The 24,859-nt window shown below is 42.1% G+C and overlaps 1 protein-coding gene across 3 annotated transcripts in view; it reads right to left on the bottom strand.

The window, feature by feature from the left end:
* The window catches only part of WDR37 (WD repeat domain 37), a 66,615-nt gene extending 41,930 nt beyond the window's left edge, over window positions 1–24,685 (bottom strand). The window contains exons 1-4 of one of the 3 annotated variants that reach the window (XM_046678458.1): window positions 22,248–24,685; window positions 7,223–7,400; window positions 2,921–3,017; window positions 291–386 (exon numbers count right to left, since the gene is read on the bottom strand). In XM_046678458.1, the coding sequence (XP_046534414.1) occupies window positions 291–386; window positions 2,921–3,017; window positions 7,223–7,360 (331 nt within the window). In that variant the 5' untranslated portion in view covers window positions 7,361–7,400; window positions 22,248–24,685. Of the gene's footprint in view, window positions 1–290; window positions 387–2,920; window positions 3,018–7,222; window positions 7,401–21,671; window positions 21,802–22,247 lie in introns of those variants that run through there. The other 2 variants (XM_046678456.1, XM_046678457.1) reach the window with 2 other exon arrangements.
* Between the last annotated feature and the right edge of the window lie 174 nt (window positions 24,686–24,859).

Genomic DNA, 24,859 nt, shown 5'->3' on the forward strand with positions numbered 1-24,859 from the left:
ATTTGAGAGCTGGAACAGACTGGAGAGATCAAATTTCACCTTGCATTTCACACAGGAAGAGAGGGAAACCCAAGGGTCCCTCTTGTCCACACTGACATGGAGACAACGGCAGAGTTGGAACAAGAACCCCAGCTCTCTAGTACTTCCTTCTTCCTTCTATACCCCTATCTGAAGTACGTATTTCAAGTACTGTTGACCACAAAAAGCCAATGAATCTGTGTCCTTCATTAAATTCCCAATTACCTCCATACATAATTTTAAGGGCAACCCTTATGAACATTCCATCTTACCTTTTGTTTTGAGTTGGCCCTTACTCAGTTCTGCCCCATCGATTGCTTGTCCTTCAGCAGTTAAACGTTCATTAAGAGTCTCGATTTCTCTACGCACTGGGAATAAAAGATTGTTTTCAAAAGAATAAAATATGTACTTTTTATGTTTAAATATACTCACCACTTTCAAAACTTGAGCACATAAAAATGCAACATATTAGTATTGTCTAAACAAAGCCATGAATAATACTCCAATAAACAAGATCCGTTTATAGAGTTCTCAAAAAACTCAAGACATCATTCCAAAAATGAAAACACTAATGCTCTTCCTATACTGGGAAGACACTCAGCTATCAGAGTTCTCAGCAGGGCTCCTAGATTTCAACCCAGCTCATTTCCTTTGTACTTTATTCTAATACATTTAAAACATTATTCTGATACTGTCCAAAACTCAATGAAATATTTACAGTCTAGCTGAGAACACTGAAATTGGGGGAAAAACATACAACAAAACCTAACTGTTGCTGCATGGCACCACAAGAGCACCAAGTGAAGATCATACAAAACAAAGATTAAAAATTCAAGGAAAGTTATGAAAAATGAATAGGAAGTACAGAATTACAGGGAAAAAGAGAAGAATCAAAAGGAAGAACATCAATCACAAAGAAGAGAACGAGAGGCACACTGAGGGGAGTAAGACTAACAGTGTGAGCACTTTTCTCCGCATCAGGCCCTCTGGAGCAAGCCTGGGAGACTGACGCTGTTATCCTGCTCTCATCCACCCTGCAGGGATGACGAAAGAGACCTGGAGAGGGGAAGGGACTTGTCCAAGGACACAAGATACTGCAGCGACACAGCAGGACCCTGGTGTGGCCATAAATGCACTCGGTGCTAAGGCTAGGAGCCTGCCACTACACCACGTCACCTCCCAGGACTGTCCAAGATCTGTTCAGGCTACAATGAGGCGAAGGGTTTGAGTGAAAGCACAGAACGAGATCAGTTAGAAGGAAGGCTGAGGGCAAAAGGCTCTGAACAGATCCAGTCTAAGCAATTTCTACTATATCTCACAGGCAGTAGGAAGCCAATGAAACCCTAGGCACCACAGTGTAAACTCCAAGCACCTCCAGCATTGGGAATTTGTAATCCCATAGTTTTTCTTCAACAAATTACATGAATTCACGAAACAGAAGACCTTAGATCACAATGGAAATTCAATAATACTTGGGTCGTTACAACTCTGATACTTAAAGAAAACCCTTAAAATCAGATACAGTACATGGTACCTAATTTTTATTTATAAAAACTTCGAATAATTTCTCCCTCTGTAAATTTTCCATGTGGACTTACAAGGAAAATCCAATATTAAAAAATTAAATTTTCCAATAGCAAAGTTAAAATAACATAGGATTACACTCTCTTCACTAGTGATCCAAACACAGACTTGGTTCTAGAGTGAAAAATATTTTAATAATGCAAATATAATTTATTAGTATTCAATGTCTGGAATCAACTTAGATAACAGCATGACAAACCCTAAACACAAACCCTTAAAAATAACAAAAATTGGAAAGTAATGGAGCAGTGAGAGGGGTAAAGAAGGTCAGGTCCATGTCCTAACATTTTACAGTGAAGCATGAATCCATGTGGCCTGAAGTTGACAGAGCTAAAAACAAGTCGATTATTTAAGTTTAAAAAATAATCACGAGAAGAAGCAAAAAATGGAGAAAACGTTTTCCTTTATAGAGTGGGATGGTCAACAGATGGGGTGATGGTAGATACCTTTTCTTTTGATGCTGCTTGATTCTTTAAGCAAAAGAAGGCATGGCTTCTAAAATAAAATTTAAAAAGAAAAACTAAAGCCACAATAATTAAAAATTCTTTTGATTTACCTTTAACTAATAAGTCAAATAGATAATACACATTTTAAGAAATTCTCAAAATACAGTATATTTTAAAGAAAAACATGAAAAGGTGTTTTCTCAATTTACAGTATACTTAGTATAGGAAAAGTTATGAGATGCATTTATTTTTCATAAAATCATAATTTGGATCAGCTAATGGGGTTAGCAAAATACTGCCCATCCCAAAGATAATCTGTGAACATGTGACCTCTGTGGCAAAGGGGCCCTGCAGGTGTGACTGAGGTGAAGGACCTCAATGGGGAGATCACCCTGCATGACCCAGACGGCCCATCTTTCTCACACATCCTTAGGAGCATGTCACAGATGCACTAGGAGGACTCCAGCTGCTGCTGACAGCTTTAAAGATGGAAGAGGGAAGAAACGCTTTGAGCCAAGGAAAGTGGCAGGCTCCAGACACTGGGAAAGCCATTAAGAAGATGGACCTCTGTCCTCCCGCTGCAAGGAACTGAAATCTGCACAATCCAAGCAAGCAGGAGACAAGATTGCCCCTCATGCCTCCAGAAAGGGCACAGCTCTGCCAATACAGTGACTTTAGTCTGGTGAGAGCCCTATCACACTTCTGACCAAGAGCTGCAAGACAGACATTTGTGTTACTCTCAGCAACTACGTTTGTCACAGCAGAATAGAAAACAGGTCAGTGGTGAATGTCTACTCACAAATCTGACTTTCAAAAGATTTCTATGGATACGTGAAAAGTTATAAAAGTTTATTAAGACAAGAGATACTCACATTCTAAGTTTTCAATATAAAGGTTTTCAAATTCTCTTTCTATTTGTCCAAACAGTTCCAGAAGTGTACTGCGAACTGAGGAAGGCAGTTTAGAATCCTGTAAAAAGGAAGATTTTGTTTAAAATGAATGAATGAATGAGAAACTCTGATACCAAGTACCAATATACTTTTTCCAAAGTGAATTATCATTTATCTTAAATTCTTATTTTATATCTTTACGTATTTTATTTCTTATAAAGTCATGTGCTGCATAACGACATTTCGATCAATGACGAACCGAGTATACAATGGTGGTCCCATAAGATTAGTACCACACAGCCTAGGGGTGTAGTAGGCTATACCACCAAGGTTTGTGTCAGTGCACTCTATGATGTTCACACAACGAAATGGTCTAATGATGCATTTCTCAGAACGTATCTGCACTGTTAAGTGATGCATGACTGTACATAAAACACTTAAAGAACTTACAGTTTCAAATTTCTATAGATGAACATAAAATCAAGTTGTATAGATGGTTACCCAGGATAATACGGGATTCAAGAACAAGCACTTCTTCAAAATAACATAACGTTTCCTTTTACAAGGGAGGAAATAAGCCTACCTTATTCAAAAACTTCCTAATTTTTAGAGAAGGAAGACAGTTCCCATAAACGAACTTGTATTCTAAACAGCCTTTAAGTTCTATCATATGGTCTTATAAACTAATTTTAATAAGATATATACTAAGAGAAGATGTGCCTTTATAGAGTTCTCATGTCCAATGTACTTCAAGAAAAATAAAGTGGGTATTTCCTCTAACTGTGAGTAAAACCTAAGATTGTTGTGCTGGGGGAAAAATGAAAAATCTCACCTGTAAGAGCAAAATGTGCATCAGTTAAAGGAAAACATAAACGAGTAAGTTCCCAGGTACACCACAACTTTCACGGTCGTGTGCCTTTGCACACACTGCACATCGCTGGTCCTGTCTAAACCTCATGGGAAGTCAGCGGGAAGCAGCAACATCTTGCTGCATTTTTAGGAATGGTCACACAGGTGAGTGGCGTCCTTGGCACCAACTGTGTTCAAAGCATTTACTTTCCGGACACTGCTAACAGCAGGACACTGATCCAGTCTACGTCCTACTCTCCTGAGAGCATGGCCTGTGGAATGTTTGTATGTGTCCCTCCAAGCACTCAGAGTATTTGCAAACAAAATTCTTAACAAATATTTCTAAAATAACGTTTCAAGACTTAACTTCTGTCAGTGTAACTCTCCAAGTCACTTTTCAAATTTTGTATGCAGCACAAACTTTTTGATGTTTAATGAGTTGCAAATAAAAAAAAAGATATACAATGTTTATTAAATTCCTTCTCAGACTAACTTCCAGGAAAACAAATTTTAAACAAAATGATCTAATGATATAAGCATTTTAGCAATATGTTTTGAAATAATCACAGAATGCTCAAGTAGATTTTACAATCTACTTAAAAATGTATGTGAAGCCACTTGTTTAAAAACTGAATCTGGTGGAATTGATAATATAGCCTCTCAACATCCCTCTAAATTACCAATGAAAAACACACAAAAAAGAAAACTTAAACTAACAATGAAGAGTAAAATAAACCGTCACAGTTAATGTCTAACACGCTGTCGCCTGCCTGAACCCTTGGCACATCCTCTTCTTCTCCAGGCCATATTCTTCCTGCCCCATCCAGTCAGCCCTCCTCACTCAGGTCACTTGTGAGAAGCCTTTCTGACTCCTCCTACCAGGGCCAAATCTCCTCTCACATGTTTCAATTCCTACTCACCGATATGCCCATAATGATTAAGATCCTTATTATTCATCAACTGAAACATTACATTTACTTGAACAGTAAATGCATTTTAATATAAAATGTGACTGTAATGGGAGACAAAGCTCAGATGTCCATATTAACTTCACTTGATAAAATAAAGACAATCAAGAAACAAAAAGTGCAGTAACATGAGAACTGTTTCACTAGAGGGCAGTGAAGCCAAGAGAGAGCTCTGTACAAAGTTCCCTCAACCTCATCGAAGTTCATCGTCCAGCACCATCCAACTTCACAGACCATGAAGTGAGAGGTGTTGACCTTTGAGTATCACTGCAGAAAATTCAAGACAGAAAAGCTACTATGATTCAGTAAAGCTTTTAAATTACCTTGCACTGTATCACGTCAGCCCATACAGGACGCAGGAGGCCTGTTTTCAGGCTATAGTAAGTGCTCTGTGCATACACAGAGCAGCAGTCCTCTGCAACAACAGACCTCCCATCCCCACATGAAGCACTGCTTCCTAAAATACTTTTTTTTCCTCTCCCCAAAGCCCCAGTACATAGTTGTGTATCCCAGTTGCAGGTCATTCTAGTTCTTCTATGTGGGATGCCATCACAGCATGGCTTGATGAGAGGTATGTAGGTCTGCACCCAGGAACTGAACCAAGGAACCCTGGGCTGCCAAAACAAAACTCACAAACTTAACCACTCAGCCACAGGGCTGGCCCCTCCTAAAATACTTTACATTCACAAATCTAAGACATATAAAATTACCATAATAGCTCGCTCACACTACTCTTCACTTTTTTTTGATACTGCTCTGCAACAACTAAGAAAGCATTACTGTAACCTTGTCTAGAAAGTAACGACCTGTTGTTCAACTCAAATCCACCAGAAATCGGCCCTCTGTATTCTTGGATCCCTCCACCTACGCCTACCATGCCAACTGCTTGCATCAAATACCATTGCTACCGTCCTCCTGCTGCGAAACCAGGCAGAGCACCTCATACCAGCCACTCCAGGAAACTGTACTCATCAACAAGTGAGCACCATCAAAGGGACACTGGAGATGCCAAGCTGGGCTGTCTTCCTGGCAGAGTTCTGAATGACCTTCATGAAAGGTAACCCTGAGATGCAATTACCTACTTGTTCTACATCACAATGGAGGACAGGCACACAAAAGGCCAAGAGAAAAAGGCATTTACCTCATATAGGTGTTAACTCTGGAAGATGCTAGCAAAGGAGGTAGTAAAATTTTCACTGCTAGAAATGTAAGTAAATCTAACAATCAAAAAAACGTATCTTAGGGGCCAGCCCCATGGCAGAATGGTTAAGGTCGCACGCTCTGCTGCAGGCGGCTCAGAGTTTCGTCAGTTCGAATCCTGAGCGCAGACATGGCACCGCTCATCGAGCCACACTGAGGCGGTGTCCCACATGCCACAACTAGAAGGACCCACAACTAAAAATACACAACTGTGTATCAGGGGGCTTTGGGGAGAAAAAGGGAAAAAAATAAAATCTTTAAAAAAATGTATCTTAGATGGTTTACCTGCACTGTCCAATATGGTAGCCAATAGCCACATGTGACTATTTAAATATATGTTAATTAAAATTTTTAAAATTCCTCACACTAGCCACATGTGGCTTGTCACTCCCATATCTGATACCACAGATCTAGAACATTCCATCATCACAGAAGTTCCACTGCACAGCTCTTGTTCAAATATTCACTTTCCTAAACATTATGGGCTAACTTGTGTCCCACCAAACTGATATGCCGAAGTCCTAACCCCCAGCAACCCAGAATGTGACTGTATTTGGAGATGAATTAGTTCTAATTGTAAAGGAACGAACACAAATTTATAGGTATTTATATTTCTATATTTATATTGTAATATATACATATACTTAAACAGGTATTAGATATATCTATAATTTATTTTACTATAACATACTTTTATTTAGGTTTCACAATAATATTCTTTTAAAATCTAACACATTTTCATCATAAAGGAACTATATAAAATATTAGCAAAATATCTTGATCAATAAAATACTAGTTCATTTAATCAAAGAGAACATAAAATTATCAGAAAAACATACAATGTAATAAACAGCAGACGACACACTCACCACAGCAGACAGGATAAAGCCAAGGAAAGTCACTACAAGATGTGACTCCAAAAACTCTCCAGGGAACAGAAGGAGATCATTAAAACTATACCTGATTCTCTTCTTGAGACTATCAGACAGAAAACCTAAAACTGCGCTGTCAGCTCACCTATACAAAGAATAAAAACTGTCACACTCACTTTTTTTTATTAAGTATTGTAAAAACATTAACCTGGGAATCGAAGTCTATCTCTGTGTTGTATTTGACAGTTTTAATCAGTTTATGGGGAGAAGAGTTTGTTTTGTTTTTTGGTAAGCCACACTTTTTCTCTGCTTTGGAGACCTATACATACTCAGCTATTTCTGGAACATCACAGTCAGCATCTTCACAAGAAGACACTGACCAAGCACTAACTTACTTGTCCTTCTAACATTTCTCTTGGCAGGCCTGTCCTCTCCTGCTCCGAGCTGTTAGTTCTTCGTATAGAAAGGCTATGAGATTTGCGTTTCTGTTTTGCTTGACGAGCAGTTGAACAACTCCCGCTTTCTGTGGGCATTACTTCCAGAAGGTGATGTCCTGGTCACTCCGGCAATAAGCTAAACAAAAGCAGGAAAACAAGTACTTTACTTCTGATATAGCAAATTGAAATGAAGGAAACATAGTGGGCAATTATTACTTTTAATTCCAAACTTCTTTACTATGGTTAACATTTACTACATAATTTAGAATCTGACAAATTAACATGTTTTAAGGTAGAGACCACACAGCCTTTATTAAAGAGGTAATCTCTTAATCAAATTTCACGAACAAGTTTTAAAAACCAAATAGCAAAGGGCTTAAAATAAAGAACAACTCTCCCTTGACCAGCTTTCCCCAGACTCAGGCTACTCCTCAGAGGGAACAAATTCTATTGCACGTTCTAGACTACAGACTCTAGAGCTGTGTAGACTACAGATTCAATGCTGTCCAAGAGAAACACAATGCAATACACATGTAACAGTAATTTTCTAGTAGCCAAATTAGCTAAAGTAAAAACAGGTAAAATTACTTTTAATGATTTAACTCAATATGGCTAAAATAATGCCACTTTAGTCAATGTAAAAAACACTAATGGGCTATTTCACAGTTGGTACACTTCCATCTGGGGACTTCAGTGTGTATTTCATAGTCACAGCACTTCTCAAGTGGAACTAGCCACATTCCCAGTGCTCAGATGTGATTTGCGGCTGCCATTAGACAGCACAGATGCAGAAGTCATTCAAACCTCTACATAATATAAACATTTTAATTTACCCATTTTGGGACATTATCTATTCATTTCCTGCTATTTTCAATTCCTCCTCCTCAAAGACTATCACTGTAATTAATATAATTTTCAAGTAATGTTTACATGACATTTTCCTTCTTCACCTGCAGACTCACGTTTTAGACGTTACCTGTTTTTTGTTCTTATTGATCCCTCCTTCTCCTAATGTACCTGTTAGTTCGTGTAATTTTAAGTAATATATTTATGTATCTTCCTTCTTCAACTACTGACAGTATCTGTCGATCCTCTCCACCCCACACTTCACTTTGTAAGAAAGGCTACAACTTTCCAACCTTTTCCTGAGTTATCCCCCACAGCCATCCATGTCCCAACTTTTGTGGAGTCATTTGAGAATGATAAATAAGTAAGAGCACAGAGTATGTGCCCTTTTGAGATCTTGAGCTTAATGCTCCTGAGATCCGACCAAGTTATTCCATGTATCCAGTTACTTCCCTTTGATTGCTGGGTAGTACTCCACAGTATGGATATACTACAGTTTGTTTAATCACTCATCTATTGCAAAAAGCTTTGGTTCTTTCCAGATGTTTACTATTACAAATGTAATAATATACAGGTTTTTGCACAAACCTGTTTCCATTTCTTTAGATGAATACCTAAGAGTGAGACTGCTAGGGTATAGGGTAAATGTATATTTAAAGAAAATCTTTACTGAGATATAATTCACACACCACATAAGACACTTCCCACAACCAGCCCTAGACAACCACTAATCTACTTTTTCTATATATAAATTTGCCTGTTTTGGCCATTTCATATAAATGGATTCATAAAATATATGGCCTAGTCTATTGTGACTGGCTTTTTTCACTTGGACAAATTAGCGTGTTTTCAAGGTTCATCCATGTTACAGCATGTATTAGTAATTTATTCCTTTTTATTGCCAAATATTCCATTGTATGGATAGACCACATTTTACTTATCCATTCATAAGCTGACAGACATTTGCTTGTTTCCATTTTTAGGTTATTATGTATAATGCCACTATAAATATTAGCATGCAAATTTCCATGTGCATTTGTTTTCATTTCTCTTTTGTACATACCCGGGTATGGAATTGCTCGGTCATATGGTAACTCTGTTTAACCATGTTTAGTTGTTTTAAGAAACAGTAAAACTATTTTCCAAAATGGCTATAACCTTACATTCCCATGAGCAATGATGGTGTGAGAGAGTCTATTCTCTGCAGCCTCACCAGTTTTTGGTATTGTCACTATTTTTAATTTTAGCTGTTCTGATAAGTGTGTAATACCTTGTCACAGTCTTAATTTGCACTTCCCTGGTGGCTAGTAATATTGAACATCTTTTCACATGCTTACTTGCCATCCATATATCCTCTTCACAAAATGTCTCCTCATGTCTTTTGCTCATTTTCTAATGGGATTGTCTGGGCTTTTACTGTTAAGGTTTGAAAGTTCTTTATAAATTCTTGATCAGATATTTGTCAGATACATGGGTTGCAAATAGTTTCTCCCAGTCTATAACTTGGTTTTTTATCCTAACAGGGTTTTTCACAAAGCAAAACTTAAATTTTGATGAAACCCAACTGATCAATTATTTTTCTTCTATGGATCATACTTTTAGAGTCATGGCTAAGAACTCTTCATCAATCCTAACCCCCAAAATTTTCTCCTATGTTTTCTTCCTTAAATTTTAGTTTTATACATTGTATTTCAATTTATGAGCTATTTCGGGTTGATATTTTTATAAGGTGTGAAGTTTAGATCAAGGTTTTTGGTTTTCTTGCTGATAGCATCCAAATATTTCAGCACCATATGTTGAAGACTATCAATACTACGTTGAATTGAGAAAGTTTGGCAGCTTGGTCAGAAATCAACTGGCTATACTCACGTGGGATTACTTCTTGGCTCTCTATTCTGTTCCAGAGATCTATGTATCTATCCCCTCTGCCAAGAACAGTCTTGATTACTGTGCTATTTTGAAATCAGTTAGTGATTCTTATCACTTACCTCTTTCTCAAAACTGTCTTAGCTATTCTAGTTCCTTTGTCTTCCCATATTAATTTAGAATCATCTTTTCCATATCTACAAAAATCTTGATGGCATTTTGATAGGACCTGTGTTTAATGTGTTCATCACTTTGGAGGGAATTGGTATCTTCACCATGTTAAGCCTTCCAATCTATGAACAGTTTATCTCTGTTTACTTAGATCATCTTTGATTTCTTTCCTCAGTTTTGTAGTTTTCCACATAAAAGTTCTAGATGTCCTCTCAAATTTATACTGAAGTTCATATTTTTATTTTTTGACCTTTATTATATTTTTGTTTCACATTAATTGCTAGTATATAAAAATTCAATTAATTTTTCTGTATTGAGCTTGTATCCTACATTCTTGCTGAACTCATTTATTAGTTCTAGGAGACTTTTTGTAGATTCTATGGCATTCTCTATGTAGATTATTATATCATCTAAAAAAAGGACAGTTTCATTACTTCCTTTCTTATCTGTAGACTTTTATCTCCTTTTCTTACTGATCTGGCTAGAAATTCCAATACTATGTCAGATCAGAATAGTTACAGCAAACATCCTTCCTTTGTTCTGATCTCAAGGTAAAAATATTCAGTCTCTCATCATTAAGTATGATGCTTGCTGTAGGTTCTTTTAAATAGTTTATCTAGTTCAGAAAGTTTCCCTCTATTGTTCATTTTCTGAGTTTCATGAATGAGTTAAATTTTGTCATATTTTTTCTGCATCACTTAATACAATCATGCAGCTTTTCTTTTTTATGCTGCTCACAGGTCAATTACACTGATGATTTTCAAATATTGATCCAACCTTGCATCCATGGAATAAACCTCTCTTGGCCTTGGTACATAAGCCATTCTCTGTTTTCTCATTTTGTTTGTTTTCTTTCTTCTGCCTTCTTGTGGGTTACTTGAACATTTTTTAGAATTTCATTTTGACTTATCTATAGCATAGTTTCTGAATTTCTCCTTTGTATAACTTTTTTAGTGGTCCCTCTAGGTATTACATTATATTTTCACAACTTATCACAGTCTACTGATTATCAACATTGTACCAGTTCATGGTAAAGTACAGAAAACTTATCTTCCTCTATGTCCATTTGCCCTCACCCATTTATAACACAATGATCTTAAATATTTCCTCTTGAGAACCACATAAGACAGTTGTGCTTCAACCTTCAAATATAACTTAGACAAGGAATGTCTACTGAATTTACCAATGTTTGCTCTTTCCATTATTTGTTTTTGTTCTTCCTTCCTGGTGTTCCCACATTCCTTACGTCATTTCCTTTCTGTTTAGAGAACTTCCTCTACCTATTACTTTAGGGTAGGTCTATTGGTGACAAATCATGTGAACAATGTTTTCGCTTGATACAAAATTCTGAGCTGATAGTTTTTTTTCCTTCAGCACTTAAAAAATGTGCAACTTCCTTCTGGCCTCGATGGTTTCTAGTGAGAAATCCACTGTTATTCAAATTATTTTTCCACTACAGACACAGCAACATTTCTCTCTCACTGCTTTTTTGTCTTTAGTTTTCAGAGGTTTGACTATGATGTATCTTAACATGGATTTCTTTGAGTTTATCCCATCTGGGTTTCACTAAGCTTCTAGAATCCGTACGTTTATTGCTTGCCAAATTTAGGAAATATTCAGGCAGTATTTCTTCAAACATATTTTCAGCCCCACTGTCTTCCTCCTCTGTTTCGGGGATTCTGATGAAAAGAATGATACATCTTTTGTTAAAGTCCCACAGGTCCCTGGGGTTCTGTTTATTTTTTTCCAGTCTATTTTCTTTCTGTTATTCAGATTGGGTAATTTCTATTGTTTTATCTTCAAGTTCACTGATTCTTTCCTTTGTCCTCTCAATTCTTTTTTTTCTTTTTTCCTTTTTCTCCCCAAAGCCCCCTGGTACATAGTTGTATATTCTTCATTGTGGGTCCTTCTAGTTGTGGCATGTAGGACGCTGCCTCAGCGTGGTTTGACGAGCAGTGCCATGTCCGCGCCCAGGATTCCAACCAACAAAACACTGGGCCGCCTGCAGCGGAGCACGCTAACTTAACCACTCTGCCACGGGGCCAGGCCCTGTCCTCTGGATTCTGATGCTGCGCCATCCTATGAGTTGTTTCATTTATTGTATTTTTCAGTTCTAAAATTTCCATTTGTTTCTTTTTTATATCCTGGATTTTCTTCCTGAGATTTTCTATTTTTCATTTGTTTCAAGTGTTAGTAACTGCTCACTGAAACAGTTTTATGATGGGTGCTTTAAAACCTTGTCAAATAATCCTAACATCTGCGCCATCTCTGTGTTGCTGTCGCATGGGTTATCTCATTTAAGGACGTAAGATTCTCCCGGTTCTTTAGGTGACAAGGGATTTTCAATTGAAGCCTCAATATTTGGGATATTATCTTATCAGACATGGAATATGATTTAAGCCTTCTATTACAGCAGGCCTCTGTTGACATTGCCCTAGCAGGCAAAGGAGGATGCTACCCTGTTTCTGCCAGGTGGATATGGAAAGTAGAGATGGATGCTAGGGTTCCCCACTCAGCCTCCACTGACCCTGGGTGGAGGTACTCCTCGTTATTGCCAAGTGGGGTGAGAGTTCAGCCTCTCCGTGGGCCTCCACTCATACCACCCTGGTCATGGGTGTCTCTTACTGCATCCTACATGGCCTCATTACCACCGGTGGTGGTGAAATTCCTGAATCTCTACTAGGTTTCCTCTGACACCACCCCAGCAGAAGAGGGAGGGTGTTCTTTGTTACCACTTACTAGAGATGAAAATCCCAGCTCTTCCTCTGGCCTTTTCTGGTACCACTCTAGAGAGAGTGTTGCCTCAAAACAGCTTGTCAACGGTGAAAGTCTAGAGCCCCCAGCAGGCCTTTGACAGTAAGAGTAGGTGTGGAGAGCTGCAGTGTTCTAATGGTTCTGTCTGGTGACCTGTCCTTTTCCTGGTCTTTTGACTAGAGAGCAGGGTTTTCTTGGGGCTTTTTGTCTGAGCTCTTTGGCACTGCTGGCTTGCTGGGCTCTCCAGGTGCAAGGCTGGGATATATGAGGCAAAAAGAAAACCCAGGGAACTCAGATCTTTGACATTTCTCAGGTCCCAATATACCCAGTCAGTCTACTTTCTTCTCTCCATATTTCAGTCTTATATTTGTTTTATATATAACGTCCAGTGTTTTTAGGGGTACTTAGTGAGAGGAATAGTAAAAGCAGATCTACTCCATCTTTCCATAAGTACAAAGCCAAAAACCATCTTTTGTGTCTCAAATTACATATGTGTAGGCCTTGTTTTAAAATGGCAACAAGAAAGTAGGTCTTGCTTTACAACACACTAAAACATTCAAATTGGTCAATTACTTTTCTGTGTTTAAGTTTTAAAATTTGAAATCCATTAAGTTATTAAAATTATTTTCTGTAGCACTAAATAGAGAAAATTAATTCTCGAATCTAAAGAAAGGACACTTAAAAATAGGAATAATTCAGGGCCAGGCTGTTGGCTCAGCGGTTAAGTTCGCACATTCCACTTTGGCAGCCTGGGGTTCACCAGTTCAGATCCCGGGTGCAGACCTATGCACCACTTACCCAAGCCATGCTGTGGCAGGCATCCCACATAGAAAGTGGAAGAAGATGGGTATGGATGTTGGCTCAAAGCCAGTCTTCCTCAGCAAAAAGAGGAGGACTGCCAGCAGATGTTAGCTCACAGCTAATCTTCCTCGGAAAAAAACAGGAATAATTCTTTTTATCTCCAAAATTCTCATTTTTTTAAATCTTTCATTTCCCTCACTTTTTTGTATATTCAATTTGTCAAGGCAAGGCACAAGGCCAACTCAGATTCAAGTGGAGGGCAAAAAGACTTCACCTCTTGCTGGGAGGAAAATGAGAAAGAATTTGTGCCCATCTTTACCCATCACACCTTATTTCACTTACAATTTTTGGTTACATACCGAATAACATTCTGAATCCCTAAAAATATCAGTGAATAGAACTAAACAGTTTTGTCACTTCAAATATTTTGTAGAATAAAATGGATATAAATAATCCATTTAAATTAAACACTCACTCAGAGAAAAATCCACAGAAAAGCACAATGGTTAAGAACATGAGTTTGAGAGTAATAGAAACCTGAGTCCCCCCCCCCCCCAACGCTCTAAAAGTTTGGCTCTTCTTCATCCTGAAGCCTGAGCTTAAATGCTACTTCTTCAAAACACCTTCCATTGACCACTGTTAGATCATTTCATGATCCTTATCCCACTTGTACTTAGATCTTATTTGTGGTTTACTTACTTAATCAAGGTTTCCCCACTATACCATCAATACCAGGAAGCCTGGGACACAGTTATTTGGGTTCACCACTGTATTTATAGGGCCTACCATGTTGCCTCTGTGGGGGATCAGAATTGGCCACCCTAAAATACGTTTCTTCGGCTTCATTATTTTTAAGAACAAAAGACTCTGAAAGAAACTTTGACCTCCCCTACAAGTGCCTAAAAGAATTTAAAATATAAGGGCCTGTTCAAGGAAGGAGTTAATACCCTAAGATAACTACAATGTAATGTAAAATGTGTCTCTCAGGTCACATTGTCTGTAGTTGGCCCATTTACATTCCAATTTCCATGTAAATTGCCTTCCTCCACCTTGAAGCCACACACCACTACCCCCAACAGCCTTCTTTGTCTTTAGCTAAAAACAGTATTTAAGGCGGCAACCTCAACCATTTTGGTGAGTTCCTCAGTTTTCCTGGGTTTCTCCCATGTATACATGTTACAAAGCTTTGTTTGATTTTCTCTTGTTATTCTCTCTCATGTCAATTTAATTCTTAGCCCATCCAGGACGTAGAGAAGGTAGGGTAAATCTTCTTCCTCCCCTACACCTGACATAAATACATCCTTAAATATATGATGAGTATATAAGAATGAATGCTACATCTACCACTGACTAGCTGTGTAACCTTGGTCAACCTACCTAACCACCTTTCTAAGGCTTAATTTGTCCTGCTTAAAGCAGGAACAATTAACAGCATAACAGCACTTATTTCATTAAGTCATTCATCAAACGTTTCTAAGGTGGTAGATGGGCTAAGTACTAAGAATACAGTAGTGAGCAAAAGAGACTTGGTCCCTAGCTCCAGGTTACTTAGAGCTGAGTTGTAAACTAGACATCAAACACACAGTCTCACAGCTTATTACAGAAACTATAAATTCTGATGAGTGCTATTAAAGAGAGAGACAAATATTATGAGATGACCAGATATTAGCTAAAGAGTTAGGAAAGTCATTCTGAGAAAGTGGCATTTAAACTAAGATGAAGAATCAGTAAGGGCTAACCACATGGAAAATGAAGAGAGGGAGTAGGTATTCTAAGAACAGGAATAGCATGTACAAATACCTCGAGCTGGGAATGAGACAGGTTTATCAGAGACAGTAAAAAACTGATAACGTGGCTACAACACAGTAAATGAGAGAGAATGGTGCAAGATAAGTGGGAGAGATGGACTTAGATTCTGTTCTTTCATGTTTAGATTTTATCCTAAAATAAAAAAGGAAGCCACTTAAACATTCTTAAGCAAATAAGTGACACTAGACTTGCATTAAAAATCACTCTGGGGGCTGGCCCTGTGGCTGAGTGGTTAAGCTCGCGTGCTCTGCTGCAGGCAGCCCAGTGTTTCATTGGTTTGAATCCTGGGCGCGGACATGGCACTGCTCATTAAACCACGCTGAGGCGGCATCCCACATACCACAACTAGAAGAACCCACAACGAAGAATATACAACTATGTACCAGGGGGCTTTGGGGAGAAAAAGGGAAAAAAAATAAAATTAAAAAAAAAAAATCACTCTGGGGGCTGGGCCCACAGCCAAGTGGTTAAGTTTGTGCACTCTGCTTTGGCAGCCTGGGATTCACAGGTTTGGATCCTGGGCACAGACCTACACACCACTCATCAAGCCATGCTGAAGTGGCATCCCACATAGAAGAATTAGAACAACTTACAACTAGGATACACAACTATGTACTAGGGCCTTGGGGAGAAAAAAGAAAAAATCACTCTGGCTACTGTCTGAAAAATACATGGAAAGATGAGATGACTGGGAAAGGGGAAGTCAGTTAGGAAGTCACTCAAGTCGTCTAGGCAGTCAATGACGATAGTTAAGATTAAAGGGTAGATGAATGGATTTGGAGGGGGCAGGCAGGTGGGGAAGAAGAGAGCTATCAAGGATAGCCTTCGTTTCTGAGCTAAGAGGCAGGTGAAACAGAGGTCAGATTATTGAGATGAGGTGGCAGATTTGGAGAAGAAATCTAGAACTAAACACTGAACATACTATGTTTGCAATGCCTTTGAATTTCTAAAATACAGGAGGTAGGAGATAAACAAGTCTAGAGATGAAAAGAGAATTGGGCTGTGTTTATAAATCCGGGAGAAGTCTCCATTTAAAGTAAACCCCATCAAGCCTCCAGATCCAATGCCTTACCATGTTACTCTTCTTAGCAAGTAGGAAAAAAAAGTTTCTAAGGCCTATTACTGGTAGAAACAGGCAACATAAAATAAAACTGACAGTCCCTTAAATGATGTATGGAAAAGTTATTTTGACTGAAAAAATGACAACAAATCTTTTTGAGATTTATCTGAAATATCTGAAAATTCTGAGCTATAGAAATCAGAGATGGTTGAACTGTAGGCATAAAGAAAAACTCACAATGGCAAATCTTTGATAAAATTTTATATAAACAGAAAAAGATTATACTGATATTAAACTTGACAAAATTGAATATAACAAATCCACACTGTTAAATAATTAATAGGCTCCCAGTGAAGTGAATTTCAGTAATTTTTAAAATTTTTTTCTTTTTTTGAGGAAGATTAGGCCTGAGCTAACATGTGCTACCAATCCTCGTGGGTTTTTTTTTTTTTTTTTTTTTTTTGAGGAAGACTGGCCCTGAGCTAACATCCATGCCCATCTTCCTCTACTTTATATGTGGGACGCCTACCACAGCATGGCTGACCTGGGATCTGAACCAGTGAACTCCAGGCCACCCAAGTAGAATGTGTGAACTTAACCGCTGCACCACCAGGCTGGCCCCTCAGTAATGTTTTTAATGAAACATTTGGAGACTATTTAACAGTGCCATATACAAAAACTGGCCAACAAATCAAACTGTAATGGAATCTTATCAAGCAATTATATTCCTCATAAAAATACAGGAAGGTGCATATAATTCTTTCTCAGTGACATACACATATTAAATTAACAACTTCATAAAGTATCTCAGTTGTCAAAGTGATTAACACAGCAACTTACCACAGTTACCTTGCAGTTTATACGGTACATCTTGTAAAGGAGAGAAAATATCAAACCCTGTGGGCTGGCCCCAGGGCCGAGTGGTTACGTTTACATGCTCTGCTTCAGCTGGTTCAGATCTTGGGCGTGGACCTACACACCACTCATCAGGCCATGCTGTGGTGGCGTCCCTCATAGAAGAACTAGAAGGACTTACAACTAGGATGCACATCTATGTCCTGGGGCTGTGGGGGGAAAAAACACCCTGTGACAGATGTCCTGATAGGGCCTTAGAGGAAAAAGGAGAGTTTATCTTTAGACACTTAAATCAAGCAAATAAAACAGTAAAGGGCTTCTCTTTCCTCTCCTAAGAACTTCATCAGTAGAAACATTCTGGTAAGCATCAGCTAGAAAGTTAATGCATTCCAAAGAGTGTACAAGTTGGTTACATTAAGTGCAAAACTTGCAATATCAATCTTCCTATCACCTCAAAGTTGTAGGTTTTTGAATCACTGATCTTCTCTCCTAAGTATCACACCACTGGCTTTCCAGACTCTGTATCTTCATTAAGAAACAAACAGTTTCTTCACAACTAATATAAAATCCTCAGCTGCTGCCCTTCACAGAGCCTCATCCCCATGATCCACACGATGTTGTTTTGGGCTTTGCCTGCTTTTGTTTGTCACTTCACGAAACAGTCAGTACACCAGTAATCTTTTCCCTCTGACCAATTTCCACCCAAATATTTACATTTCAAACAATTCTAAATTACAGTCATGTGCCGTATAACAGCATATTGGTCAATACCGGACCACATGCATGATGGTGGTCCTGTCAGATTAGTACTCATAGCCTAGGTGTGCAGTCAGCCCTACGATCTACATTTGGGTAAGTGCACCCCATCATGTTCACACAACAAAAGTGCCTAAAGACGCATTTCTCAGAACACGTTCCCACCATTAAGTGATGCACGACTGTATAAATCTAGAAGAGGTTTTGGTTTCTCCATCAAATGGAGGTTTTTCATACTGAGTGATGTTAGCAACTTTCTGATCTTTTAGTAACTTTCTAAACTCTACAGTCATATCTCAAACATAGTTTCACAATGCCTCTGCCATATACCATGTTATTAACCCCAAAATATTATCTGGTTAATACAAGTTTTGCCTCTTCCCCTAATTTCTTCAGCTATAATTCACCATTCTCTCAAAATTAAATCTGTAGGTTCCTCTAGTTCTAAGCTCTTTTAAATTTGTTCTTCTTCTTTTGTTGCCAATCTATCATAATTTTTTCTTCAAACTTTCTCTAAGGTTTAGTCTTTTCTCTTCATTCACATCCTCCACCTTTTTCTCAGCAGTCTTCACCAGTCCCACCAGCATTTCCTTCCTTTCACACCAGACCCCCAGTGGAGAACAGGCCCTTTGCCCAGGAACTGAAGTGTCTACTGTCTTTACCTCAGGCCATGTGTCAGTGTTAGTATACATCTTATTTAAATGTTTGATAACAAGTTCAGGGTCTTTTCAGGTTGACATCATAGAAAGAGGGGCAAGGAAGTTGGAGGTGTTTGTAAAACGAATATTGAAACGATGTAGCATGGAATCTAAGCTAGACAAGGAGGGAAGAGAGAAAGAACTAATGGAGAGATACTAAGGGCTGGGCAGGTCTACCTGAGGTAGAACTACTACAAAGGGCTGCTGTGTGGCTCAAACAGATCAGTAAAAGAGAGTCACTAACACACACAACATCCCTGTGGGGTGTAGTTCCCAAATATTTAAGAGGCTGCATACTTTAGTAAACTGGTCATAGAACTGTCGATTAGGGGCTGGCCCTGTGGCCCAGGGGTTAAGTTTGCACCCTCTGCTTTGGTGGCCCAGGGTTTAGCTGGTTCGACTCCTGGGCGCAGACGTGGCACTGCTCATCAAGCCACACTGAAGCAGTGCCCCACATAGCACAACTGGAGGGACCCACAACTAAGAATATATAACTGTGTACCGGGGGGCTTTGGGGAGAAAAACGAAAAAAATAAAATCTTTAAAAAAAGGAACAGGTGATTAAACAAATGGCAAGCAATAGGATATACTGGAGTGTATGAGGAAGCCATCTGACATAAACTTCATTCGGGCTTTGTTTTTCCAAAAGGCCCTGATACGTGGCTGTTGAGCATGCACTGTACACCTGCTTTAGGCATCTGCTGTGTCCCAAAGACAAGAACGAATGGCCTTAAGATAAAGGTGCAGCTTCCCCCACACTGGCATTTCCTTAAGGATAAGCATCTCTCTCTAGGCTAGGAATTGATTGCTGCAGCCACCTGTGACCACCCAGCTCACCTGCGACTATCCAGCTCGCTCGAGACAGCAGACCTACTTCCTGCTGTGCCCACTGAGACGGCAGACCTACTACCTGCTGTGTCCATGAATCGCCGTGCTGGCTAGGCAGTCTCGTGACGATTGTAAAAGGGATATTCAATCGGATGTGACACATGCTCTTTGACTGTATATAACCACTACATAGAGCTCCGCTTCTTTGCAGTGCTCCATTACTTTGTGGAAGGACTCTCCCAGGCTATATGGTCCTCAAAGCTCACCCCAACTTTGATTTATAGATTAGTTACGATTATTTGTGTCAACACTCTAAAGAGAAAGAAAACTTCTTGACTCTAAAACTCAGCTACTATAACCACTATGCACTTTCGCCTAAATACAAACTAAAACAGAGGCATGAAACTGCAAAAATAATTATTTTCCCTCAAAATATTAATACTAACACAATATTATAGAGCAGATCACAATATTAAGTGAAGATTTATATGAATACAACTGTCCTGCTTTCTTAAACACATTTTATTTTCAAGAAAGTAAAATAGGGGCTGGCCCAGTGGCCTGGGGCTCACAGGTTCAGATCCCCAGCGCGGACCTACAAACCGCTTGGCAAGCCATGCTGTGACAGCGTCCCACACATAAAAGAGAGGAAGATGGGCACCGATGTTAGCTCAGGGCCAGTCTTCCTCACCAAACAAAAAAGGAAAGTAAGTATAAACAGTCCCCTCCAAAAATCCAACCTCCTTATTCTCCCACTCAAACAAACGGATTTAATAGAAACACCCCTTCCGCCTAACTCACGTGCCCTTGTTACCTCCTGCCACAAGCACATTACCGCCTACATACGAAACATCACCCTAAACTTCAGGTTCGGGGGGATTCGTAAACACTTTTCCTTCAGCAAGAGAAAAACACTTGGTTAGGGAGCGCTTAATTTCAGGAACGTTGATTATGCGCAAAACACTGGTTAAAGGTTAAAGGCCGTGCGTTCAGAAACCTGCCGACTGGAAGCGCGGCCAGTCCTAGAGCCTCCCCGAGAGCGCTGACACGGCAGGCCCGGGCGCTGCGTCCCGACGGAGGGCCGTCCACACCGCCTACCCCGCCGCGTCACTGGCCCCGAGGAGGGCATCGGACGCGCGCTCAGCGGTCGTGTGACCGACAGGGGCCCGGGGGCTCGAGAGCTCGTGCACCGCTGAACTCGGTGCTGAGGCGCACAAGGCACGGGGCGCCGCGGCCAACGGCGAGTCCGCGCGCTGCGCTGGGCGGCCGGGCCCCGCCGGTCCAGATCGGGGGCGGACACGGCACCGCTCGGCGGGACACGGAAGCGGCGGCCCTCGCGGAGAAGCCGGAAGGCCCCGCAGCGGGAATCTGCACTACCGGGGCGGGGGAGGAGGAGGGAAAAGAGGAAGCGACGGCCGTCGGCTGCGGGCCCAGCTGCAGAGACGGCCGGCCGGCGGGTCCAGGCCGCGGGCGCGGGCAGGCGCCACCCAAGCGGCCAGTTCGACCGGCCGCCCACACAGCGACGCCGGGCCGACGCGAAGGCGCGCGGAGCCTCCGCGGCCCAAACCGCGGCGGGAACGCGGCTTCGAGCCCGCGCCCGCGCCCGCCGTGTCCTTGGAGGGCGGACGGACAGGCGGCCCGGCGGCAGGCGCGGCCATCCCCGCCGCGACCGGGACCGGAACCGGCAGCGGAGCGGGGCGCGGGGCGCCGGGCCGGCCACCGGGCAGGTCCGCCCAAGTCAGCGACAGCCCCGGCGGCGGGCGCCTCCCACGCGGGCCCCGGCTCAGGGCGGCCCACCGCGCCCGCACCGGCCTCTGCCCACAGCGCTCGCGGGGTCGGAGGGCGCCGGGGTCGGGGGAGTCCGGGTCTAGGGCGCGGAGCCGGAGGGGGCGGGGCGGGCGCCGCCGCTGCCGCGTGCCCCGGGGCTGCCCGTCCTGGGCGGAGGGTGGCAGCCCGCACTCACCTGTCACGCCGCCGCCGTGCCCGCCACCGCCCACCGGTGCCGCCCGTCGGCTCCCCCACACGGCGCCCGGGCCGGACACACAGACGCAAACCACCGAGTCTCCGCCCTGACGCGGCCCCGCCACCCGGCAGCCAGACGCCCCGAACTTCCGGCGCTGCCGGAAGTCCCGGCCTCGCCTCGCGCCCAGGCCGCCGGGAGTTCCGTCTCTGGTCTCCGCCCCACGCTGCGCCGCCAGAAGTTCCGTCCACAGCCGCCGCGGCACAACCCGGACGAACGGAAGTCCCACCCCGGCCTCCGCCTCACGCCGGCGCCCCGGAAGTCCCGCCCCCTGCCTCTGCGTCACGCCCGGGCCGCCGGAAGTCCCGCCTCGGTCTCCGCCGCGCGCCGGATGTCCTCCCCCGACCGCCCGCGCCTGCGGGGCCCGGGCAACGCGCCGGGAGCCGGTGTCGGCCACGGCTTCCTGACCCCCCCGTGACCGCCAGGCCTCGCCCCGCGGGGTCGGCGCTGCTGCGGTGGGCGCGCGGAGGCAGCGCGGCCCCGGGGCTGAGGGCGCCGCCGCGGGCGCCGGGTACTCACCGCGGCGGGTCCCGCGCGCGTCCATCGGTCCCGGAGACGCGCCGGTCAGGGCGGGTGAGGGAGAGCCCTGCGGCGCGAGCCCGGGCCCGTCGGCACCTCCGGCCTGGCCGGCTTCGGAGCGGGGTGGCCGCGCGCCGCCTCCCCGCGGGTCTGGCAGGGAGGCTCCGGCGCGGGAGCGGCTGGAGAGAGAACTATTAATATTTCAGCTTATCTGCAGAAGATGACTCATGCAGTTTCCCTTCTGGAGCGTTTGCTCGCCATTGGCCAGAAAGGAAAAACAAAATCAGCTGCTCGCTGCAAAAGGGGGGACTCGCGCGGCCCCTGGGCTTCGATCTGGGTTTGCAGAAACGACGGATCGGCTGGAGTCGGCGTGTGAACGACCGTCCTCGGCTTTACCGACGGCTGCAGCTGTCGGTTAAAGCTCACCTAGAGTCAGTCGGAAGCGAGGATGTCTGTTCCTTGTGGGTCAGCGTTGTTACTCCTTCCTTGAAAAATAAAGCGCAGCATTAGAGTTTAAGCAGCACTAATAGGATTGTTGTCCAAAAACTAAATTTAACGTATTTGGGCATCTAAATAACCAAAAAGTATGTAGAATAAAGTCTGAAGTTATTTCTGCATTAAGTATGATAATACAAGCTTATCACTAGAAATAATTCTGTAATATGAGCTAAGAATTTCAAACTTTTGGAGGCCAACATTTGAGTAACAATTGAGCACCTGCTGTGCAGGAGGCACTCTGCTGGCGTGTAGCAGATAGGAAGCTTCGTGAACCACAGTACCGTCTGCAACTAACTCACGTGCTAAATCAGAGCTAGGATGCAGTGGAGCAAAGATTGGATTAAAATCCAGGTGCACATCAAAGCCCACATTCTTTACACTTGCATTCCTTTGGTAGGGCTGCTGTAATAAAATACACAAACTGCGTGGCTTAAACAGTAGAAATTTATTGTCTCACAGGTCTGGAGGCTAGAAGTCCAAGATCAAGGTGTCATCAGGGTTAGTTCCTTCTGAGACCTGAGAGGGAGAATCTATTCCATGCCTCTCAGCTTCTGGTAGTTTGCCAGCAATCTGGCATTCCTTGGCTTGTGGCAGCCATAATTCCAATCTTCACATGGCATTCTCCCTGTGTGTGGGTCTGTCTCTTTACCTGGCATTCTTTTTAGAAGGTCATGCTGGATTAGGGGCCCATCCTACTCCACTATGACTTCATCTTAACTACATCTGTAACAACCCTATTTCCAAATAAGGTCACAACCTGAGGTTCTGGCAGTTAGAATTTCAACAACACATAAACTTTAGGGAACACAATTCAACCCGTAACACACTGGATCCTGAAATAGCTCTCCATGAAATGAAAACACACACATCTAGCCTAAATTGTAAAAGGACTGATTGCCCTCCTGGTATCCAAACACACACTTTCCGTAGGGAGTACCCTTCCTGTAAAACAAGGTCCTATCTTGTGACATGTCTATCCATGCGAAATGCACGTGATTTACCCCCAACAGGAGAGAGAGAAAGCTGAATTGAGTAAGATTCAATTGTGAGCGTGGATCGATAGGTATATGAGGTTTGCTGGGTATTCAATCATATACTTCATCACTGATTACTTTGTGCCTCAAAGTATTCATAGGTATTTATTCTATAGGATTATGAGCTGGCTAACATGTTGCTTCATAATCATTATCGAGTTGTTTTATATATGTGTGTGTTCTATGTGGTTTATATATATATAATCATTTTTTCTTGAGAAACTCCATATTTAGCACTTCATTCAGATCTCTGCTCCGATATCACCACCGTAGAGATGTTTTCCTTGTCACTTATTTTTAAATAGCATGATCCATCACTATCCCTTAACTGTACATTATTTTTCTTCATGTACTTATCACTTCTCGATGTCATTTGTGTGTTTATTGGTTTAGTTTCCCCTACTAGAACGTCAACTCTATAAAAAGCAGCAACTTTTTCGATTTTCTCTGCTGTATTCCCATGACCGAGAAAAGTGCCTGGTACATAGTATGCACTCAAATAATGTTTGTTAAAGGGTAATGAATATTTACCTCTCCTCATAAGTATATAAACTCCTGAATGGCAGAGGTCACATTTGCTAATTCCTTTTACCTACCAAATTTATCTAGCTCTCTACAAGAAGAGAACTAGGAAAAACACAATTGGCTGGAATGTGAATATAATCACCTGAACAACTACTCAGTCTCTTCCTCCTCCAGATACCTGCCCTCACTAGGAGAGGAGGCAATGAATTCATAGTTTCATGGACCAAAGGGTTCAGTCTACACAGGGAAGCTTCACCAGCACTGACGTGCTAACCCGTCACCTGTTCCTCATCCATGACACTGGAACAGGGACTGATTTTCTTACCTCAGAAAACATTATCACAGTCTGTATTGGGTCCCACGCAGTCCCTACTGATGCGGGGTCGGTGAGCCGAGGAGTCGAAAGAAAGATTTCTTGGCCTCTCAAGGTCTGGCAGTGGTGCTGTTTTATTTAGAGAATAGTACAGAATAGCATGGGGACAGGACCCATGGGCGGTGAGAGCTCCTGCTGCTGCCCTGAGTTGACGGTTAGGGCTAAATTTATAAGGCATGGGT

The sequence above is a fragment of the Equus quagga genome, chromosome 12 (assembly GCF_021613505.1).
Source record: "Equus quagga isolate Etosha38 chromosome 12, UCLA_HA_Equagga_1.0, whole genome shotgun sequence".
In the NCBI taxonomy this organism is placed as follows: domain Eukaryota; kingdom Metazoa; phylum Chordata; class Mammalia; order Perissodactyla; family Equidae; genus Equus; species Equus quagga.